We start from the raw sequence: 25,224 nt of genomic DNA on the forward strand, positions 1-25,224 counted from the left end.
CCCACGATGATCGATTCATTTATCCTGTGATGAAGCACTGATTAAATAACTGTAGGCATTAAATGGCTGCTTTCATGAGTTCAATGGGAATTAGTGTCAAATATATACAAAGGAGAATCTCACCAAACCTGTCCAAGTCATATTTTACCCCAAATTCAGAATTAAACAAAAAAAAAAAGTTTTATATATATATATATATATATATATATATATATATATATATATATATATATATATATATATATGCCCAGCCAAAAAAAAGTCGCTGTTTGGATTTAAATAGACAAATGCTTAAGAGTCTATGATTGGATGATTATTGCTGTGATTATCATGTTTCTAACATGTTATATGTTTGGCAACAGTTCTTCTAACCCTAATTGATGGAGTGTGTAGCTTTTCATTTCTTAAAAAAAACATGTAGGAAGACACATCATGGCCATATTCCAGGATGACAATGTCAAGATTCGTCAGGCTCAAATTGTACTCAATGAATAGTTCAGAGAGCATGAAGAATCATTTTCACACATGAATCCAAACATTACATTCATTGAAAGTCTTTGGGATGTGCTGGAGTAGACTTTACAGAGTGCTTGACTCTTGCATTGTCAATACAAGATCTTGTCTAAAAATTGATGCTCCTTGGTGGATCTGATGATGAAATCAGATCTTGATGGAAATAACATCACAACATTTATTTCCATCAAGAGGTGCATCAATTTTCGGTCAAGATCTTGTACTGACAATGCAAGAGTCATAAAATGTTATGATTTTATACTCACAAATAGGCACATTCCATTCCAAGTATATACTGTAAAGCAACAAAAGCCCTTTTTATTATGCAAAATAACTAAATATTCACAGAACATGAGTGTATTTGTTGTACTCCATATATTTATCCTGATTTATAAATTTATTTTTTTTTTTTTTACATTTTTCAGTAATGTGAATCATAAAACCCTGATGCATAACTAATGCGAAATTTGGGGAATATGCACTCAGTTGTCATGTCAAAATAATGCCGTAATACCAAAAAAAAAAAAAAAAAAAAACTGCCCTGAAATAGTCAATTAAATGGATTCTTTTTTACTTTTTATTGAGGGGTAAAATGTGACCCAGACATCTTTTCATGTGATTTTCCCTCAAATTCCTCATACTGAAACACAAATATGTTGACTGTAAACTCTGCGTTTGGCATCCGAGGGCAACCTCATTTGAAGAAAGAGATGGGACCACAAATGAGCTTCACAGACAAGTAGTGTATTGAAAATACCAATAAGGTCCATGACCAAAAAAAAAAAAAAAAAAGAAAAAAAAAAAAAGAAAAAAAGAAGTTATATTTACAGACATGGGACTATAGAGCACAAGGAAACTCGTGCTTGTAAGAGCAGCCTGCGTCCAACTACTTTTACAAACACGTGGGTAATATTTCTAAAAAAGACTTGCAAAACAACATGGCAAACACGTAGTGGCAAAATTACAATGAACGTGAATGATATCGCAACTACGTAACGGCAAATCATCAAGAACGGATGATAAAATGTATTCATTATAGGCCGTTCGTGACCAAGCCAAGGATGGAGCAATACGCGATGGCAGTGAAAATGAAAATGTCACCCTTTTAGACTTTGAAATATACTCCAATTTTTAAATACAGTGCCGACGGGTGCATTAAACCAGTGATTGTAGCCACTTTGTTGACAGAGACACAAAACTGAGGTTGTACATCTCGGTAGTGATGACATCAGTTCGATGAAGAACACAGGAAGAGGTATATGCAAAGACATCTGACGAAACAAATTCAAACAAAAGAGACAAACAAATACCTAAAATCATGTAAACAGAAGTGTCATTGTGCATTTGAATGTGTGCTTATTCTGTCATTGATGTTGTTGAGATACAAATGTGCCCTTTACAGGAAAATCCATAAAATTATGAGTACATCGTCATCATCATCATAGCAATTATGAAAATTATAACAATAATATTATCAATAATATACAAATATATTGTAATGAGACCATTCCTGCCCCTAGCGTCAACAGTTTAGCTTTTTCCATTTTAAAATGTACACAGCAATCAAACAACCGCTAGTTTCAGTGTTTCATTGCCGATAAAAATCGAAAAAATGATCAAACGGGGCTGAAATAAAGCCACCAGCCTCAATGCTGATGAGCAGCTAGTTATGAAGTGTCTTCCTGGCACAGTCCCACACACACACACACGCACATGTACAAACACACACACGGTGGTTCAATCGAGGGCCCGATCCAGATACGAAGCCCGGCAGGCAGGTTGAGTCCGTCAGAAGGCTCTTCCTGTGACCTGAGGCCTGCTTCTTTTCGGCTTTGTACTGGGCGTCCTTCGCTCCGTGGCCACACCGACCGGCTGAAGGGCGCCAACCCAGAGTGTTTGAGGGAGTTGTGGGGAGTTGAAGATCGAGCGAATAAAAAACAAAACAACAACATGCCGAACGCAGCAGAGACGAGGAGAACAGGAAGTGGGATGAGGGGGTGGGGTAAAAAATAAAATAAAATAAAATAAAAAACAAAATAAAAAAGAAGAATCACACACTCATCGTCATGTTGGGTGAATACTGCAACGAGAAGAGAGGAAGGGGAAAGTGGAGGAACAAAATGAGTCAATGAAGTTGCATGATCATTACCGAAAACCAGAAATATCATCCGATTTCATTATATAATGGTGCGATATTTAGATTAACTAAAGTGAATTTAGACATCACAACGTTATAACGCACATGTGAAACAGGAGAGCGGGGGAGGAGAGATATAGAGCGGGCCGGTGTGACGTAAACTTACACTTTCACTTTGGAATGGGTTTAAGAAGTTGCCTGCCATCTCCCCGTCGTCCCGCGGAGTCCCTGGGGGATTATTCATACCTGCCATGTTGTTCGGAGAGTTCTAGAAATCCAGATGTACGATGATTAGTGACATACACAAAAATATTGGAGTAAATGGTATCCAACAAGAAATGGTAAGAAATTCTGCCTGAAAGCATGTACTGTAATAGACAATAACTGATAAAAAGGCTAATATTAAAATTCTCTACTATTTTGATTACAAAAATTAAAAACCAAATCAATCATTAAAATGCTACAAGTGATTTAAGCGACACAATATTATGTACGGTACGAAAAATGGATATTGATTTTGAGATCTGATCATATTTAACAGCGTTATTAAATTAGGTCATCAAAGGTAATCTATACATAGCAAAAACGACAATGAGCAAGATAAATATCCAATGCCAATACCAATATATTTTTTAAAAATTCTAATATCAGCCGATAACCGATATTGTACCGATATTTTGTGCATCCCTAAAAAAAATAATAAAGGATAAGTTAGAATAAGTGAAACAAAACAAAATATATTTATTAGGGTTGTCAAGTGATTAATTTTTTTAAATCTAATTAATTACATGATGTGGCAATTAATTAATCTAATTAAATCGCAATTTAATCGCACATCAATTTTGACAAAGAAATTACCCCCAAAGTCATTATTGTGTAAAGTATCAAATAGACATTACAAAAAGTAGCTTCAGAAAGAAATATTTTATTCGATTCAACATAGAATTTTTTACACATGAACTTTTGGAACATGAGGTTGAGTAAATGATGACTGATTTTTCATTTTTGGTTTAACTATACTTTTATTTATTTATTTATTTATATTTAATTAATATGGAAATACGGAATGATTCTTGATGACTCTAAATAAGAAACTAAAACTGCCAGTAGGTGGAGGTAAAGGTCTTAATGATTAAGTCGTTCATTCATTCGACTTGTTCAAAGGGTTGAATCATTGATTTCAGCCACTACAAGCCAGTCTCACAATGAGCTTTCCTCAGGCCTTAACCAGCTCGCGGCCACTGTACCATGCGCTAATGTTGACAGTGGATGTATCGCAATGGCTCATAGACACGCAGTCATTCAAGCTTTTCAGTTTGACCCAGTATCTGATCCCGATGGAGAAGCACCGGATGAAGAAGTTGCAACTCAGTGGCTACAGCAGGATGACTCCGAATGGTTAGTTTAAAACATTGTGTCTGGATACGGTACTTTAGTATGTATCGTTTATGTATGCTGTTACAGTTATTATCATGTAGCTAATGCTAGCCTACATTGTTGGCTCTTCATGTTGCTCTGATTTGCTCTCATATATATATATATATATATATATATATATATATATATATATATATATATATATATATATATATATATATATATATATAAAATTAATCAGCTATAGACACTAACCACTAAATTAGTCAGACCTCTGCCATTATTACAAATACCTTTTCGGATAGGTGCTGTTGTGGAAAATGTGCTACCATGCCAACATCATTTATTTGTTTACATATTTTATATTTCATAAATCTTAAAAGTTTTTACAATCTTATTACAATTACATCAAGCTCTGCAATCTGGAAATATGGATATCGCGTGCGCCATAACACCAACAGCAGAACTGTTATCCAAACAAAGAAATGTACAACACTGGCGTTACAGTGTGTGTATTCACACACATACTTGATGCTGTCTACCTTTACATTAGCGACAGTAACTGGGCTGTATTGGCTCACGCTGAGGAAACAGTAGATGGTGAAATGTGTAGTGCAGACATACAAAACTATGGGAAGTTGTATTGGCGCATTACCAGAGAAAATAAAATTAACCCACTGTTTCTTCATTGGCTCAGTTGAAGGAACTAAAAAAATACTTAGGTGTTCATTTGTACATCCAGACACTGAGCAACTGCCATGCTTCGCTCGTTTACAAGGCATGAAAATATTGTGCTCGAATCTCACTGTAGTAGCTCATTTTCTCATGGGCGGGCAAAGCAGAGAAAGGGGAGGTAACCTTTCCCCTTATGATGACATATGGGGAAGATTCCAGATTGGGCCGTCTGAGCTTTCATTTTCTCAATTTACCCAGGGCTCGGTTTACACCCATCGCCTTTTCTAGCGACTGGGGGACCATATGCAGGCTAGGAGAACTCATATTAATGTTAAAAAACCTCACAAAGTGAAATTTTCATGCCATGGGACCTTTAAACATTACAATGCTCATGATAACTTTCATGAAATCTACAACAAGTAAATCCACTTAATCAGCAAATTATTCTTTGACAGCATTCCATAGAAATGTACAGAGCTACCGCAAAACGGAAGTTCAAAGACAATTTTATAAAGATGGCGGCGCGCTTGTTTCTCTGGTAAATAAGGTCTATAGGCTATTGGACAAAAACAGCACTCATGTAATATTGCTCAACTCATATGATCTAAATATGAGAAACTCATACAGGAGCATTTTTGCCCCCATATCTTTAATTTTAGGGACTTTCTGACTGCATTCTATAGCCTTCATCGCACAGTTCGTCATCAATCAACTGTACAACTTGCGGGGCAAGTGCGTTAAATGCATTAAAAATTAAAGCGTTATTTTTTACCGTAATTAATTAATCTAATTAATGTGTTAAATCGACAGCCCTAATAATTATTAAATTAACAATGTAAATAAAAAAACAAAGAAAATTTGAGAAAATTAAGAAAATGTGAAATCTTGTCAACAAACTGTAATAAACAAGTTTGAGCTGAAGTACTAAAATTTCAAAAACTAAAAAAAAAATAAAGCCAAATAGAAATATTTAACAAAATGAATAAAAATGACAAACTAAAATGAAAACTAAAAATATGAAAATGAAATTTAATTCAAAATACTAATCAATACTATAATAGAATATAAATAATAATAAAATAACACTGATTCACATATATTCAGGCATTAAGTTCTCACCTTTGGCAACCCATCCATATCACCCGAGCCTGTAATTAAAAGCAGATAAAAGCGAAAACCATTAGAAATGTCAAAATGTTCACTATTTTGTATGTATTAGCTGATTGTATGATGGAGTCTCACCTAAAGACCCGTTCATATGGTGCGGCTCCATCGATCCCATTCCACCCATTGGACCGTCGGGCCCCGGCCCCATTGGGAACTGCAGAAGCACAGATACTGTTAGCCTCATCCAATTAATCAACAATGATACTTACAAAACGACAAAACTCATTTTTCATACTGCATGAAAACATTATCTTACGTTCGGTCTGTTGCCACCAGGGCCGATTGGATTCATCATCGTGTAAATGTTTTCACTGGAATTCGTCGAGTCTATGAGAAAACATATTTCTTAGCGTTTCACTGAGAAACTCTCTTCGGCAAACTGATGCATTTACACAACGTTTCCCAAAACTAGAGCTTTCAATTTCAAGATAATTTCCAGTCACTGAGGTAATTTCTCAACTATTGTTATGAAGTTTCAATAAAAAAAAGACTGATATGAAATTCCAGATAAAATCCTATGGATTAGATGAAAGCAAACTGACCTCCTGGGCTTGGCATGATGGGAGTTCCTGGAGGTCCGCCACCTCCTGGAGGCCCCTGAGAGATGAGCACAGAAAACGATTACTTACAAAGAACATTTCAGACAAACAGAGAGAGTCAGACAAAATCGTGTGCTTGCGACTCACCACATAGTTTCCTGGTGATGAAGATGAGTATGCTATCTGTGGGAAGAAGATATAGTTATGAAGCGGTTTCTCAGAGTTATTGCAATATTGAAAAATGTTTGGAAGCGGCACTCACTGAGTTTGCGTTAGGGTTAGGCCACGGCCCTCGACCTCCCGGACCCCTGAAAACACAAAAGGAAATGTTAGTGTGTATAATCGTAGCAGAAACTGTCTAAGCGTGTTATACTATGGCGTAGACTCACATGTTCATGCCAGGCATTCCAGGACCGCCGAGAGAGTTCGGAGGAGGCCTCATTCCACCGCCGTAGTTCTACAATTGCAGAGATGGCAAAGGTTAACCTACATATGAAACATGTTACTGGCACTGTAACTACAATGTGCTTTTCTTTCATTGTACTCCTATAAGCGCTAATTCAGTACCTCATCTACAATAAATTAAAGCATAATTCATTTTCTAAATAAATTTATAATACTATTATAATGACTACAGGGTTCCCAAAGAATTATTAACATTCTATATAATAAGTTTATGTATATAATAAATGATAATTTACACATATTTACTATAACAATTTCCATGGCTTCTTTATTTACTCATATATTGATTTTTATTAGATTTAATCATTTTATGCACTTTTATTACACTTTTTCATTTGTGTTTATATAATAATAATATATAATAAATAAGATACATTTTCTATTAAATTTTCTTTGCATTTAAATTCCATATAATGATATATCTAATAAATGAATAAATAATAACTAACATATTTACTATAACAATTTGCAATGGCCTCATTTATTTATTTTTAGATTATTTTACTTACAATAATATACAACAAATAATAAAACTAGGTTTTCTATTAAAGGTGCCCTAGAATCAAAAATTGAATTTACCTTGGCACAGTTGAATAACAAGAGTTCAGTACATGGAAATGACATACAGTCTCAAACATCATTGTTTCCTCCTTCTTATATAAATCTCATTTGTTTAAAAGACCTCCGAGGAACAGGCGAATCTCAACATAACACCGACTGTTACGTAACAGTCAGGATCATTAATATGTATGACCCCAATATTTGCATATGCCAGCTCATGTTCAAGGCATTAGACAAGGGCAGCCAGTATTAACGTCTGGATCTGTGCACAGCTGAATCATCAGACTAGGTAAGCAAGCAAGAACAATAGCGAAAAATGGCAGATGGAGCGATAATAACTGACATGATCCATGATAACATGATATTTTTAGTGGTATTTGTAAATTGTCTTTCTAAATGTTTCGTTAGCATGTTGCTAATGTACTGTTAAATGTGGTTAAAGTTACCATCGTTTCTTACTGTATTCACGGAGACAAGAGCCGTCGCTATTTTCATTTTTAAACACTTGCAGTCTGTATAATGCATAAACACATCTTCATTCTTTATAAATCTCTCCAACCGTGTGTAATGTTAGCTTTAGCCACGGAGCACTATCAAACTCATTCAGAATCAAATGTAAACATCCAAATAAATACTATACTCACTTGATCCGAATCATGCATGCAGCATTCATGACGAACATCTTGTAAAAATCCATTTGAGGGTTATATTAGCTGTGTGAACTGTAAATGCACTGTATTATAGTCGAGAGCTCGGGGGAGCAGGGAGCGCGCGATTTAAAGGGGCTGCAGCCTGAATCGGTGCATAGTTAATGATGCCCCAAGATAGGCAGTTAAAAAAATTTATAAAAAAAATATCTATGGGGTATTTTGAGCTGAAACTTCACAGACACATTCAGGGGACACCTTAGACTTATATTACATCTTGTGAAAGAACGTTCTAGGGCACCTTTAAAACGTCTTTTTAAAATTAGATTTGATTTCATTTTAATTAGACTTTTTATTTATATAATAATATATAATATAATTTCTATTAAAATGTTCATGGATTTAATTCTAAATACTTATTCTAATATTATACACACAAAATTTATTTACATATTTTATTAGATTGTTTTATTTACATTTATCTGAAATACAAAACTATAATATAGTAGTCAACATTTGAAGTGGATCAAAAAAAGTTCAAAGTTGTCCTAAGAAGAAGGTTTTAGGACAACTTTGATCAAAGGTTTTGATCCACTTCAAATATTAACTACTGTTTATAAATTTCAACATATAATCTAAAAGATTTATATTTCCATGGATTTGAATTAGACTCCTAGATTATGTAGACTAATTTTTAATTTTTCCTGATATTTCCAGGTTTTCTATGACTAGGTTCTCAGGGTTCCCAATCTAAGCACAACTGTTTTATTGAAAGGAACGTCAGCCAACCTGTGGGCCCATGCCTCCCATTCCTCTGGGTGGGTTCATCCTCATTGGGCCGCCCATGTTTGGATGTCCTGATGGGGAAGAGGAACCACAACCATTTTACAAATGCCATTGCAAAAAAAATGTTTCAAACATAGCTGGTTGCAAATGTGTACGGTGAAGTGCGGTACCTTGCGGTCTGGTAGGGTCCAAACTGTTTGGCAGGAGCGGCTGTGACCCGGGGACTCCAACGGGGGGCTGAAACCAAGAAAGAGAGTATAAAATAAGCAATAGCAAAATGCAATAATGAGGGGTTGTGGGTGGGGTCAGTACCTGATTTGGCATGCGAAGTGATGGGCGGGGTCCACCTGGGTACCGTGGAGACATGAATGGCTATGGGAAGAGAGCATAGGGACTGTCAATCAAAAGGTGTCAATACATCACAGCTAACCTCTCATTAGCATAGAAGCACTACTTTAGGGCTTCCCACACTTTAAATAGTTAACTCTGGGTCACTGTAAACCAAATCCTGGGTTATGATTCACATTTCACACTTTTCATAATTTACCCTGGGTTAACAAATAATCCTGGATATTAGTATGCGGACGTTTTTACATTGCACATTCCTAAACCTTGGGTTAACATTCTTATTTGCATATTTACATTGTCAGTGTCATTGATTGGATGAACACAGCATGCGACCTGTTTACATAAAGGATGAAAATAACCCAGGTTACAGCTCAGAGTGAAAAAGCCCTTTTGTTTGAAATACAGTATGCCTCTGTTAATTTTTCAGAAAATATTCCTAAACTCTTGCTGTACTTGATAGATGCTCTATAGCTCTGATGATTATACTTGACTGACCAAAATAAAAGTATATAGTATAAACATCTTTAAAATTTAAAATTGATTAAAATCTTACAGATTTATAATTAAAAATAGAAGAAAATGTGGTAAGACTTTCTTTTACAATGTCCTTGTTACATGTTACATGTCTTACTATAGTAATAACTATAAATCTATAATTATATATAAGCCAAACCCTAACCCTATAGTAAGTACATGTAGTTAATTATTACTCTGCACGCATAATTACACCGTAACACAGACACCTTCAAATAATATATAACTGACCATGTTTATTTAGTATGTAGTATTTGAGATGCACAGTACAATGGTTACCAGCAGGGGGTGCAATCACACTACCTAAAAGTCACCAGTTTGAGCCTAAAGAGAAGACCTCATAAACATTGGCTCTCTCTACACTGACAAGGTGAGGCTTCTGCTGTCAGACTGTTTAACAGAGGAAACCTATGGTATTTTAAACAAGACTTCACAGCAAGAACAAAGATAGAAAGAGGTTTCACATGATATCTTTGCATGCAAGCGGTCATTCTCTCTTTCTGCTCTTCTAAACACCATATCCCAATCAGGCAGGATGCGACAAGTTACAGCAACAAGTAATTTGTCTGTCCACACTAAAACCAAAAATGCTGCCTGATGCCACACAATCTTGGCCAATAAGAGCATATTTGATGTTTCACAGTTATACATTCAACCAATGAGATTTCAGTGCGGAAGAAGTCATCCAGCATAATGTCACAGAAACAAAACAACCGATAAAAAGATATATTGTTCAAAGCTTTATTACATCATAGAGTAATAAATCATTTCACGGGGTTTGATCCAACAACCATTAAGATTGACCTCTTTGTTCAAACTCTTTGCTTCCAGCTCCATCTACCTATGTTTGCTCCAAGTTGCAGCAAGTTTGTGTACTCGGAAGGGTGTGTTTGCGTGTTTGTGTTAGAGTGTCTGTGTTTATGCTTGCATGTGTAAACGCAAGAGCATGTTTGTGTGTGCGTGCGTGTGCGCATGCTGCATTATTAATAGGATATTGATGGACTATGAAGGACTGAGTGCAGGGTGTAGGGAGGGACCAGGTCTGCAGAGTCCCGACTAGATGAACTTCCACTCCTGATGGGCTGGGCCGCAGCCTGCATTATTTATCTGGCAACATCGTCACTGTCAGTGAGGAATATGTGTGTGTGTGTTTTCAGAGAGAACAGAGAATGAGGTAATGTACTGATTTGTGCTCTATCTAGGGATGGGTCAGGATGGCGACCAGTCGTCCAAAAACTGGACTAGATTATGTTTTTATTTTATTTTATACTAAAAGTCCTGTAGCTCCAACAGAAGAGCATGGTGCTAACAAGGTCCAAGGTCCAAAGCTTAATTCCCAGGGAATGCATAAACTGATAAACAGTATATCTTTCATAGAATAGAAGTAACTTTGGATAAAAGCATCTGCCAAATGTGTAAAATGTAAAAAAAAAAGAAAAAAAAAAAAGGTTTCCAGTTAAGTCAGATTAGTCGACTAGTCATTTAGGAACCCCACCAACTAGTTGACTTTGAAAGTCTGTAGTTTTGCACACTACTAGATCTAGCTGGTGAGGAGATACTACAATATAAAAGGTGGTGCGTCTTGGGAATTAATGAAAGGAAGAAAGAAAAAAGAATGGAGGGGTGAGGACAGAAAGGGTGAATTGAAAGTTGTACCGCAGGCGCTCCTGAAATTTGAAACTACACCCAACATTTGTCTATTCCACAAGTTTTGAGTGAGGAATTACAAGAAAACAGGGGGAAGAGTGTCTTACCTGGCCGTGCGGCCCCATCATGGGGTTGTTGGGGTTGTGTGGAGGGGGCTGTGCGTGAGGTGATGGTTGTGACCCAGGTGGGCCCTGAGAAAGAGAGGGAAATTGAAATATTACACTAAAAAAAAAAACTATGCACAAACCATTACATATGTTTTTGCTAAGGTAGACTGACCAACAAAGTCTTGCAGGTTAAAATTAGGTTAAGAAGAATCAGTTGATGATCCCGATGGTCTCTAATAGCGATGCACCCCTTAGATTGGTAATAAATCCACCATTTATTTGCCAGCAAAGGGCATCTCCTACAGGGCTGGGCAGCTGCTGAACCCCATAACAGAGTTTCACCACAAGACCTCCTCCATGTCTCTCAATGGAGTCCATTATTGGTAACCGAGAGAGGCATATGGCCTTTACCGAGACGCCTGTTCCTGCACCACATCCCTGTAGAGAGTGACTGAGGAATAACTTGGGCTGGATTGTGTGTGCGTCTTGGGTGAGGAGGGGGGTGTGTGTGTTAAATGAAGCAATTAATAAAATCATTTTCTACCCAGCTAAGGAGATAACGGCTTGGCATCAAACTACAAACCCATCAAGAGGAGCCCCTCCCGCCGAGAAAGGGAACGGCACATAGTATTCCTAGCGGGACAGTGGCATAGAGGACAGCAGCAACCACAGAGTCCAAGGGTTTCAGAGAAGCAATGCTGCTTCCCAACCAAAAGGGGGCAGTGTGTAGCCACTTGCCGAGTGACTGCCGGGACACAAAGTACCAAGCAAAACAAAGCATGGAACAGCAACACAATGCATATTTCATTGTCGCTTCTGTGTACATTACAAAAAAATAAAAAAATAAATATGACCACTTTTTTGGCAAACGACACATGTGAGGGTGTGCTGCTTCAGAAGGATGGTTTTCAATGGTCTTGGAAATAATTATTCTGATAAGTTCAGCGGTCACAGAATCTGTCACAAACCAAGATGATAAATGCAATGTGACATATCATACAGGATGTAGATGTCATCAAACAGATCTAGTTGTCCAAAATGTCAAGAAACCTCAAAAACCTGTGTGCACCAGAGTGGTACTTTGGCTTTAAAGTCACCCCAAGTGAAGCAAACAAGGAATTCTCAACTCAATCAAAACCATCCAAAGCTACAACTCAGGCAGGTAGAAAACATTAAATCAAAATAGAAAGCATATTGAGATTTGCTTGAGTACGGGGACATGTCTACATAAACAGGACTACAACACCCGTACGCTGCTGGCTTATTTCAATGTCCCAAGACTCCTGCACCTCGCAGCAAGTCAGAACAAGATCCTCCAGTCCTTTTAACCTTGATGGAACTCTTCCTCTCTAGAGTCTGCCAGTCTTTCACTTTTCTCAGTGTTCTGTTGGTTTCCAAGAGGTTTTTTTGTGGGAGAAGGGCTGATGAAATTCTCCCACCACCTTCCCTCAAAACAAACTCATCCATTTCAGATGTTTCCAGCTGAAGTTGAAACTATTTCTCTTTTTTTTTTCCACTCCTTGACTTCACTCCCTCCCTGCCTCCCTCTTGCTAGTCTGTCCTCCCAAGAGGAGCTGGTGCAGTGGAGTTTCGACGTGAAGATTATTGAAGGGGCCGACCCATGCAATGGGGGGAATAAAAAGAAGAAGAAGAAATCATACGAAATTTCCAAGATCCGGGCCAGACGCCAACATGCAAGCTTTGTGTTTCTCTCCCTAAACTCTTTTCCTTCGCTCTCAGTCTCTCTGCAGGAGGTTGCTGGGAGTCTGGGCCTGTGAGGTACAGATTAGGAGAGTCTGGAGAGGGTGTACAGGAGGGTTTAGCCCTCTTCACCTTCGTCCCTGTCTCGCAGGACCACGCTGATCACATGGGCAGCTACTGTGGACGCATGTGTTAATTATCGCTGCTGCATCTGGAGCTGCACTGGAGACACAAACAGAGGCTCAGGCGTGCATGATTTGGCTGCATAGCTCCACTACCAAAATGCTTTTTCAACTTAACTGAAACAGCGTACTACTTACTAGCGTACCAGTACTTCTTACAGAATTGTTTATGCCCCCCTATTTTTGTTAGACATGACCAAATGATATGCAGTTCTGGAAGTTAGTCCAATGTTTATTCAATAACCACTACTGACATTCAGTGAGTTATTCTTTAGAATGCTTCAAACTGATAACTCAGGAGTTTGAGAGACTTTCTGACCGAATTGCTAAAAGAAATGGTTCGTTAGACTGAATTGCATTGTCAGATTACATTGGTTTGAGCTGCAGTACAGAAAACTCTGCAGAGTACTGCTCACTTTGAAAGTTTTTTGCGATTGACGCAATCATCATGACCAACAAAAGAAACTGAATTTGAGAAATAATAAATGATGATCAACAAACTGAAAGACATGCAAAAGGAGATGACATGGCACAAATGTCCACTTTTCGAAACAGCTGAGTTTTGATTATGATTGCAGAATCAGCATGGATCACAACCTATTCCAATCACAATTCTATTAAAAACAGCTAGAAAGGGAGCAGCTCCAATTATTAGCACAACTGTTTCCAGCAGCCGTGGTCAACAAGAGTGGGAGGGAGCAGTAGTTAGCTCTTGAGAGGTGTAAAAGAGTGATATACTGGCCACTAGGATATATGCCAAAGTATAATTTGTGTCACCAGACCACAGCAACTGGTCACGTGGAATCGGGGAGCATACAAGGAACGCATGTGGGCCTGGAGGAACCTGTCTTTTTGCAATTGTTGCCTCAATGCCATCTCTCTCTTCCTTCTTTCATTCTTTCATTTTCTGTCCTCACTCTCTTCATGCCTCTCTTTTGCCATGCCCTGGGCTGCTACCAAGAGGGAATTACTGCAGTGGAGCACAAAGTCCTCCCTCTTCTTCCCTTTCTTAGTTCTCTCTCTCTTTCTCTCCCGCTCTTATGCACACAGGCGCTATTTATAGAATGCAATGTCACTCACGCAACAGTCAGATCGCTCCCTGCTCTGAACAGGGCTCATACAACATTAACACTCTCCTCCTCAATTCTAAGACCATGTCCATGTTCTATCTTCTAATCTATGTGATGCTCTACCTGACCCCATCTCAGCATCTCCTGCTTTATGGGATGCTCTATCAGCTATTCTACCAGACAATCTGCAACATTGTGAATGTATTATTTTCACTGCCAGTCCACCTGAAGTTATACTTGATGTTCTATAGGATGCTCTAGAAGATGATGTATCTGCCACTCTATCTTATCTTGACATTCTATCTACTCTATTGGATGCTCTATCTAACTTAATCTAATGTTCTACTAGATGTTCAATTTGCTGTACCAGTCTTCTATCTCTCTCGGATCCTTGATCTGCAGCTCTGTCTGATCTTCTATTTACTTCATTAGATGTTTTATCAAACCTATCCAATGTTTGACAAGATGTTAAATGCACTGTATCAGATTTTCTATCTAATGAATCTTGTGATATATATACACATTCTATGGGATGCTCTATCTGATTTTCAGTCTGAACTATCTAAACTACATGATGTTCTACTAGATGTTCAATTTGCAGTCTCTTCTATATCATTGACTCCATTGGATCTTCTACCTGCTGCTCTATCTTCTATCTGCTATCTGATCTCCTATCTACTCTATCGGATGCTTTCTCTGATGTTCAACAAGATGTTAAATCCATGTATCAGACATTCTATCCAATGAATCATATGTTAAGTATACTCTACGGGACGCTCTATCTGCCACTCCATCTGATCTTCTAACTGATGTTATCTTGCATTATCTTATTTTAACTGATCTTCCATTGATTCAATTGAATCCACTACCTGCTGCTCTATCAGGTGATCTATCTGATCTTCTATCTACTCTATCGAATGCTTTATCCTATGTTCGACAAGATGTTAAATTCACTGTATCTAGTGAATGTTATAAATACTCCATGAGATGCTATATCTGACCTTCTAGCTACTCTTCGTGATTCTCTAAGCTATCTGATGTTCGACTAGATGTTAAATCCACTGATTCAGATCTCCTATCTGATGCATTATATGTTGTATCCATAGACGATCTGATCTTCTACTAGATGTTCGGTCAGTTACTCTATTGGCTTTTCGATCTGATCGTCTATTTGATGTGTACTAGGTATACTGTCTGGTCTGGCGCTCTATCTGCCATATACATAGAGTGGTTACAACATAAGATAGAAATATGTTGTTAGAAAAGTGTTGTTCAATAAAGATGAATAATGTATAAAGCTAGAGGCAAATAGAATATAGAAATGTAAATTGTCTACGACTATTTCACTGTATGTAAAAAAAAAAAAATCTGAAATTCATTAGTATAATATCTTGTGTGAGTGGCCTACAAGTTGGACCCAGAGATATAATAAATTCTTGACTAAGAGAATTCATCTTTCTAAGGTAGTATGTGTTTGTTTAGGAAGGTAACTAGCTTGTTTCTGACTATAAATAGCTCAATAAAGATCACTATGGCAGAGGAACTCCCACAGGCGCCTTGACTTTGGGAACTATGCCCCTAAGCATTCCACCAAATCCCAGCCCTGAATTTAAAATACACAGATATGTTGTTAGATAAGTGTTGCCAAAGAGCAACAACTAAGCACGCATGTTTTTACCCATTTTGGCCTTAGGGATTAAACTGTCGAGGCATTCACACTGATCTCAGATCAGGGGCTGCAACTCTCTGTGTCAGTGTGAGTTGCTACTGTAGTGAACTACTCATTTAGACACAAAATGAAAATGAATGGAAATACAGAGTGGGAGAGATAGCAGGAAAGAAACATCTGGACGGGGATTAGAAGAACTAAAGGGGGTTAGAAAAAGGAGGGGTGGGGTGAGGGACAGAAAAATGGTAAAAGCTTAAAGCACAGGGTTAAAGGAGGAGGTTGAACGGGAAGGAGGGGGGAAGGAAAGAGCAGCTCTTACTTGAAAGAAGCCGGGAGGCATGGGTCCACCTGGCATGCCATCGTTGGGCGGCATGTTGCCCATCACAGGACTGGGAGCTGCTGCCGCACTCTGAAACAGAGAAACACGCAAAGCCTGGTCAAAACATAGATTTCAAAAATATAATGAATTCTAAATAAAATTCCATCTTTTAGCCATTTAAAGTATTCTTTTAAAGTTTGTAAATAATTCCACCGCTTCCAATAGCAATTCCATTATTCCAAATGAACAATATTTGGGTTTAAATACAACATACAAATATAATCTCTTGTCAAATGTGTGAGCAGCTCTTTAGGCTGAAGGCTGGACCCCACATCCCAGACAAAGCCAAACTCAGCAGTGTCTTTCCCATGATGGTAAAGAAGGGGTAGACAGGGATTACACACGACCTAGCGCCCCCTCCTCCACCCTGTAATCAGATCCCTCACTCTCGTCTGGGTGGAGGAGGGTAAATCGCCTCAGTGCTGCTGACCTTAATAGTCCAGACACTCACCGCTGGCCCTGAGAGGGCAAAGGGCACTGTTCCATACACCAACATACACAGGCATAGGTACATGATTATAGGTCTTTAGTTCTAGCACATATATAGTAGCAAATCACCCCCTAAAGCCACATATATACATACAAGTATAGTCAAGATCACATATAGTCACACAAACCAACAGGACAGACAAGTTGACTTGTAGGTCCAAAGACAAATTTGACTAAAATTCCTCTGGGGCTTCATCCCACCAGCACCTAAGGTTGAGAAGAACTGGTTCCATTTTTTAAAAATGTTTTTCATGAACTTCGGTTCTGCTAACGATTCTCAAATGTCTCAAAATTGAACATTTTCAGAGAATAAAGGCCTGTTCACACTGGAGTTGTCAAAAGTACCGACTTCGGTACCAATCGGTACTGAAATTTAAAAAATGTGATGCTTTGAGCGCTGTTGAGTGGATTCGTAAACACCTCTGATTGGCCACTGTATTCACGCGCTCATCGGATATGTCTGTGATTGGCTACAATGATCAATGCACGGGAGTGTTTGAAAGCACATGGAAGTGGTCTGGTCTGCGATAGACAGCTGCTTTCAAAGGCTCCTGTGTTTATCTGTGTAAGCACTCGGTAAAGAGCATCATTGATGACTATTTACATTATTTCTTTGTTTTTGAAGCATTGATCATTGAAGCCAATCCAAAGCCAAATTTAAAATTTCAGTACTGACTTGGTACCGAAGTCGGTACTTTTGACAACTCTAGTTCACACCAAGAATGATAACTATATTAGCATCTACACCAACAGACATTACAAATTCTGTTTATTATAAGTGCGCAGCAGTTATGTTGCGTGCGGCTTTAAATGCTCAAGTTCTTTAAAGTCTGATTGCTGTCAATGTTTTTATCGTTCATCAACTGAAAGAAATTCAACAGTTTAATTATCTATGTCATTGTTACAGTAGTTGTGTGGACTTCCATATTCTTAATAAATTATTAAATTTTTTTGTTATAGTTATAGTTATAAATGTTATAGTTATAAAATTTATATTGAAATAGATCTCAAGTAGTAAGGACTACTTTTATGATACTTTTAACCAGCCTTTTAGTGCTTAAAAAGCCTTTGCTCACTATATGCTTTCATTATATGACAAATAATAGCATGACCAGTTCTAAATTTCTCTATTTCTGTTCCATGGAATAAAGTCTGGAACTAAATGAAGTTGAGTAATTGACAGAATTTCGTTTTTAGTTGAACTACCCCTTTAAGACATTGGCAAAATCAAAAACGCCAGCCACAACTACCACAGAAACCCCACAGATTTACATATAATTTATATACAAGAACGCACTTTCTCATAAACAAGGGAAGAAAAAGGGTCCGGAGGCTGGTGCTGGGCAGATAACAGGTGAGGTACGGCCAGGCGCCGTGTTTGCATGCAGTGGAGGGATTGGCGAGTGTGTTTGGTTAGGAGAGGGAGGGGCTGTGTGACAGATCGGGCCGGTGAGATTTTGTTTACACAGTGGCTGGTGTAGGTTTAACCAGCACAATGGCTCCGACTCTATTGCCACAGCATATGAATGAGTGAAAATGCAGAAGGAGGGTGAATAAACACTTTCATTAACACAGAGATGGACTAAAAGAAATATCACTGGCCAGAATGACCAGCAGCCCATCCTGTTACCGAGTCGTTGGTAGCTCACACACACAAACACGCAGCGCAACTCCACTGCACTCAGGTAGAGCGGCAGAGGGCCCAATCGGCTTGTTGCCATGACAACGCAGACCTTAGCTCTCCCGCTCTCTGGTGCCCATTAAAACCCTCAGGCCGTCAATCACTCGCCCGGCCAGGGAGCGAAAGAGAGGGAGCGCGAGAAAAGAGAATGAAGATAGAGTTTAAAGGAGCCTGTGGCTTTTGATAGGCCTGGCTGTTTGCTACTGCTATCTCTCTCCCTCTCAACCACATAAACAGACACATTCCAGTTCCTGTTAACACTTCTCGTGCCGTGCTCTGCATGTTTGTCCAGCCCTTTTCTTTTAAAGCAAGAATATTATACATGAAATGATTTTCCAAATGTGTGGTGACATTTATCATTGTTCGAGAATTTTCACTGGCAAAATCCTGTCATTTTAACAGACATCCACGCAAGTGGGAATTTCGCATGAGGGCGAAAGATTTTCCCACACAACTTTGGAAACGGGTTCAAATTAGACACCCAAGTTTCCACTGCCAACAACATGTACAAGCTATTGTGCAGATTTCACTATTTTGGGTATGTTATTGATTCTATTACAACAGAAAGAAAGCTCATTATAGACTCCGCAATAAATGTACCTACCTAATTAAATTAATAATAAATCATGAATAATATTGGTGACCTATACGTTCACCTAGCATCCACACACACATACACAGTCCAAACCCTCTGAAGTAATTAGCCACTGCTGTTTTAATTATCAGTATCAATCGTAGGGCTCGACTGGGCAGCAGACAGCGGGGGAAAGGCTTAATCTGGGCATCGATCTGGAGCAGGGATCCAGGATGAGGAATGGATCCTACCTTATCTGTGCTCAGACGAGCAGGGTAACCCAGATCACCGACCAACAAACACATGCACACGTACTCTGGTAACAAGCAGTCACCCGCAATTCAGTATATGCTGAATGAGCGATCCACTTAAATGGAATATTAATAAATATATTCCAATAAATTTTATATATAATAATTTTATTTACACATTTATGCTTTTAGAAATTAAATTAAAATATCTTTATATTATATTAATGTAAATATATAAATAAATTCACATTTATGCATAATTTATTTAAATGTTTCCTTATTCAAATAAAGAATAGCATTTAGCGTTTGTATGGATGGGCATTTTTTAAAAACAATTGGGCTCATAAAAAAATGAGTATTTGATTATTAATTTATATAATTATCTTGAGGTTTTCTGTTAGTTGTAAACATTAAACAATGTGGGTAAACAAAAATATACAAAAAATGAATTTAACCTCTAGCAGAGCACTAATAAAAAAATGCTAATAAAGCAGTGCGCCAATTATCGTACAGAACGTACAAACACACTCGAGTCGGCATATGGTTATTGTGGTTATATTCTTTCACATTCATGTAGATAAAAACAAGAATATCCACATGCAGAGAGTTTTAGTTTGTGTGCTTAGGATTTATCAAGGATTCACAGCAATTACAGCAAGCAAAGCAACATGTAGCAAAATTCGAATTAGGGCTGCACAATTAATCGAATTTCTAATCGTGATTATAATTATGGATGCCACGATTTCGTAACCGTTCAAAGGTGTGATTACATCAAAAAAAAAAAAAAAAAAAAAAAATCCACTTACATTATTCTGCATGCTTAAGGAGGTGTGTTTAGAGCATTTTACATTGCGAGAGGTGAATCACGACTACATCAGAGTATAAAAGGTCTAACCCAGCACAAAAGGAACTACCAGTGACGCAAGTGTACGCAGATTGGTCGAACGAACGCGAAACACCAGCACCCGCCATTTTTAAAAAGCTGTGTCCACAACTTATCATATTATATATATATATATATATATATATATAGTTTCTATATTCAGACTGCTTCAAAGTGATTCAAAGTGATCAACGAAAAGCACAAGCGATTGCTAATGAAGTCGAGTTGATGAATTATGATAATGTATACTTTATGGTCTTTATATAATATGTTTTAGACGATTGTAAGAATCTGAAGGATCAGCCCACGATTGTGTATACATTTCAAAATAAGAGTCCCGGTGAATTTTGGGCTTGTTCATAATTAAAAGTCACAAGCTAAGTTTTTCTTCTTCTTCTTCTGGGCATTATTGGTATTTTGGTTACACAATTTGTGTAATAATTTGATTTCCATTTAATTCATAGTAAATTATTGTAGTCTCCCCCACAGGAGGAAAAGACTAAGAACATTATTTGACACATATATTAATTATATAAATTTTAGTAGTAAAATCTGTGTCCCATTCACTGAGAGAGACACTATATGACAGCAAGGAGAACATAAGAAAAGGAGAACCATTTAAATGCTGTAATTTTGCATAATTTACAATGCATAATAATACTTAATATTAGTATGTAATTAAATGTGATAGTATTTTTATTTCAATAAATAAAAATACTGTTAAACATCACACATTTGTAGGTAATAGGAGGATTTTTCACCCGGCTACCACCGCAAGTATATTTTAAACCTGTGAGAAGCACCGCAATGTAATTGTGATAATAATAATTATTTATTTATTTATTTTTTGGTCATAATCGTGCAGACACAATTTGAATAGTTTATTTTTCTAATAATTATTACAGATCAAAAATTCAACTATTTGTGCATACCCCTATTGTTTTGCTATGCTATTGATTTTATTTGACAGAAATATAGCTATTGCAACCCCCTAGTCAAAATCTGTAATTTAAACATCCAAGATACCAGCGTTCTTCCCACTTACTGCATTTCAACACACACTGCCTCATCTGCGCTTTCTCCCAACATCCCCCATTTCCAATAACTCTGTCAGTGAAGTTGACTCCATAAAGATTAGCCAGTGAGGACCGACAGCCATAATCAGCCATGCTGGCTGACAGATGTGCCTTTTAATCAATGGGGCGATGGGACGGCAATGTACACTGTGTAACATAGGGAAGCCGCTATGACGAGGGGTCCCTCTCTCTGCATTGCTTCCTCTCTTTCCCTCCCATGGTGTCAACAGCTGTTGTATCAATCAGGTGAATTAATTACAAGTAAACAAATCTGCTGAGGAAACCCCTCATGTACATCCCCACCCCACATACACACACATACTGTATTCCCAGAACCCCCTAGCTTTCTCAATCTCAATGGCCCACAATTATGCTTGCTCAAGGGCCTAATCATAAGCCATGTACGGAGACAAGTGTGTTAATGTGTGTGGACAGGTGGAGAGAAAGTTTCCAGCCCAGAACACCTTCTGAAATGCTGAAGCAGCAGTATAACTCTGAAACATGAAAAACAGACAGACAAATATCCACAAAAGCTATGTGTAGCCCCACTCCACCTGTTATTTACATTACTTGTTACACTGCCACACAAATGTTCCTACTGTACTGAACAACACTTAGCCAAAAAGCTAATGTGGCCTTGAAATTTTACTAGGCAGTCGGTATTTAAAGTTTGAAAATTGTAATTATGAAGGGATTTGCTTGGAATCTTGCATTTATCATTCTTTTGCCGCTACAAAGTATGATGGGAAATGTAATTTTGCAGCACAAGCATTAGTATAGTAAACGCTATATTGTTCATTAACAGTATTTAAACTGTAGAAAATTAAATTGTACAATCAGCATTCACAAACAAATCTTAATAATGATAAATACTGACTAGTTTTCAAAAAAATTAATTGATCTACCCCCAACTCGGAAAGTCAGGGCTCAAAGAAAATCCCACTACTAATTCCCAAACTGCAGTGCTATTCATCTAATATATGATTACTCCGACATGATCTGTTAGCAATGTTTAGCAAAAATAAATAAAAAAAACCCAATACTGCAGTGAAAGAAGCCAATATGTTCAAAGTTAACGCAAACAGGATTAGCTTACATGCAAATTAAGCGAGACAGCAGCAACACGTCACTGGGATACAACATGTTGTGCAACGCTGGTTGGCCATGTCAGGTGTTTCACAATGACCATGTATTTTATTTTTTTAATGAGATGGAGGGAAGATGGAATAGTGAGATGTACACAGGACAAACATTAGACAAGTAATGAAAATTGAGGTGTATAAGTGTATATTGCAAAATTAATTTTAACGTCCAGAGATAAGAAAGGGAGTGCAGACACATTTGTAAACATCTGAAAAAGAGAGACTGACAAAGGTAAGAGGGGGCAGGAAGGTTGGATATGACGTAGAAATGTTTTAAATGTCAGTGTTGCCATCCTATAGCTAATGTGAAACATGAAAGGCAGTCATATTACAATCCATACATTACAAGAATGGTTGATGGGAAGGGCGTTCCCATTGGGACAATTGATGCCTGCTGAAAAGGGGAGTTTCCCATCTCTCCCTCTCTTTCTTTCTCTCTCTCTGCATTTCTCTTTCTGAAGTACGCCCTGTAAGCAGGCAGAAATCATTCCTCTTTGGAAAGAGTCTCTGGAGTTCCTGCTACGGGGTTAAGGAGCTTAGCGTACTATAGTTATCATTCACAGAGTCTGAACGCTGGGAAAGTGTAAGAAACCTAGCAGGCTGTGGGTACCCAAGAGGAGCTGGAAGCACAAGGAAAAAGAGAGAGCCTTGTTCCTGCCAGACAGGGGCTTGGAGAAGGGAAAACACAAACGGCATTCCTTAGACAATGAAGGGTCTGTAGCACTGGACCTTTACGCTTGAGGCAGCAACAAAAAAAAGAAAAAGAAAAAAAGAAACACAATGAAGGAGAAAAACTATGGGCAGGTTGAATTCCTAGATGAAAAATGATAAGAAGAAACTCAGAAGAATTAAGTTGTGGTGGCAGAAATAACCTAGTTAACAACAACAAGAACCAAGTTTAGGCAAAAAAAAAGCAGACATACATCAAGAGTCCAAACAAGTATCCCCGTACTTCAAGCTTTAGCCTGGTTAAAGTGGCTTTGGGTTCCCTCAGATGTCCAAATCCACAATCCCTTTATGCAGATCATGAGTGAAACCACTGAAACTGAGTCAGCCAACTCGTAACCGTCTGTGGCAAACAGTGGTCAGCCCACCCAGTGGTCAAATTCATCTTCCATCTACAACAACTCAAGCTCTTTACTTCCACAGACAGTTATAAAACTGCCATTAGACGCAGTAGCATTAGTGGCAACCTAACCACACATATACACACACACACACACAAAAAAAACTGTCCTCTAAAAGGTATCAAAAGGACCTGAAGTCTCACAATCACAGTTGCTGAAGATCATCATCATCCAGGAGCTAAAAAGAGCACATTGCTTTTCTCCAAAGAGCAGCGTATAACCGCATGCATGTCATGCTAACCTGTGCTAGCATTCCCATCAATAAATAAACAGCCTGACAGAAATACCTCTCCCCAGTTTCATGCCCCAGCACATGCTAGGCTAGTCTCCATCTATTTCCTTGGAGAACAAAACAATATTATGATAAAAGAGGTCTTGTAGATCAGGAAAACAAAACAAAGTCCCTCAATTTGAGTGGATCTGTTGAATGAAAGGTACTTTTAGCACATAGTCGAATGCATTACTTTTCAACAGGATTCTCATGGTACGTGATACACAAATAACATGCATTCAATTATTTCATTATCTTGTCTAATATTATACACATACGGGGATGATCAAGCTTTAGATGCACATTAATGTAAATCATTTCCACCTGGAAAGCACTTTTGCTTCCACTCTACAGGCTCATGGCCGGTATCCAGGCTCCAGCCAACCATAATGCATTGCAAATCACACCACGTTTATAGAAAGGGTACATGAAAGCCATGACACTGCACCGAGTCAACAGTTCCACTTGATTGTGATTGTTTCTGTCAGAGGAACTACAATACTAGTGTAAGATCAGCCGAATTAACAATCCATTTAGTTGGAGCTCAGCTTAATTGCATTAGCCATGTAGGAAGATGAAATGCAACTTTGCTTGTGTTGTAATGTGATTAGAGTGACACTTAAAACCAAATATTTGGTGTCAAAGTTAAAGACGCTCCAATCAGGATTTTAGCAGCTGATATCGACTACCAATTTCTTGTCATCATGATTGGCCAATACCTATCCCGACCATTCAAGCTTTATTTAAGTGATATGTAAGCTCTCTGTTGACTGTCACTGTTAACCCCTTACACCCTGAAGTTATTTTTAATGATTTCAAATGATTTCAAGTGGCATACTAAAAGTAATGGCTTATAACTATACAAAAAACAAACAAACAAACAAACAAACAAAAAAACAAGGTATCATCAAGTACATGGACTCATTTAATAGAAAACCTTTCAATTTCTTTAAGAAAATAGATTTTGATCATGTTTGGAGTCTCTTATGTTACTGCACTGCCTACAAAAGCCCCAGAAAAAGTGATGCAATTTAAGATTAATTTTGTTATTATACATGCTTGACATGATTATTAGAAAGTATAATTATGACAGGTCTTAAAATCACATTCACAGTTCATAATCATGTCAACTGCATCTGGGCAAAATTTTATGTTGATATCTCAAAGCAATTGAAAGTTATGGCATTTGAAACCATGGTAGCCTTTTTATCAGAAGTCCCAAAACC

The 25,224-nt window shown here is 37.8% G+C and overlaps 1 protein-coding gene across 3 annotated transcripts in view; it reads right to left on the reverse strand.

Annotated features, from left to right (window-relative positions):
- Positions 1-1,029: 1,029 nt before the first annotated feature.
- The window catches only part of ssbp4 (single stranded DNA binding protein 4), a 124,045-nt gene continuing 99,850 nt past the window's right edge, over positions 1,030-25,224 (reverse strand). For 2 of the 3 annotated variants that reach the window (XM_048183037.1, XM_048183036.1), the window contains exons 5-18: positions 16,445-16,534; positions 11,504-11,587; positions 9,180-9,239; positions 9,038-9,104; positions 8,871-8,938; positions 6,798-6,865; positions 6,671-6,716; positions 6,556-6,591; positions 6,412-6,466; positions 6,126-6,196; positions 5,945-6,023; positions 5,822-5,850; positions 2,817-2,918; positions 1,030-2,593 (exon numbers count right to left, since the gene is read on the reverse strand). In XM_048183037.1, coding sequence (XP_048038994.1) covers positions 2,564-2,593; positions 2,817-2,918; positions 5,822-5,850; positions 5,945-6,023; positions 6,126-6,196; positions 6,412-6,466; positions 6,556-6,591; positions 6,671-6,716; positions 6,798-6,865; positions 8,871-8,938; positions 9,038-9,104; positions 9,180-9,239; positions 11,504-11,587; positions 16,445-16,534 — 885 coding nt within the window. In that variant the 3' untranslated portion in view covers positions 1,030-2,563. The remainder of the gene's footprint in view (positions 2,594-2,816; positions 2,919-5,821; positions 5,851-5,944; positions 6,024-6,125; positions 6,197-6,411; positions 6,467-6,555; positions 6,592-6,670; positions 6,717-6,797; positions 6,866-8,870; positions 8,939-9,037; positions 9,105-9,179; positions 9,240-11,503; positions 11,588-16,444; positions 16,535-25,224) is intronic. The other variant, XM_048183038.1, reaches the window with a different exon arrangement.

Source organism: Megalobrama amblycephala, linkage group LG2 (assembly GCF_018812025.1).
Source record: "Megalobrama amblycephala isolate DHTTF-2021 linkage group LG2, ASM1881202v1, whole genome shotgun sequence".
NCBI classification, from domain to species: Eukaryota; Metazoa; Chordata; class Actinopteri; order Cypriniformes; family Xenocyprididae; genus Megalobrama; species Megalobrama amblycephala.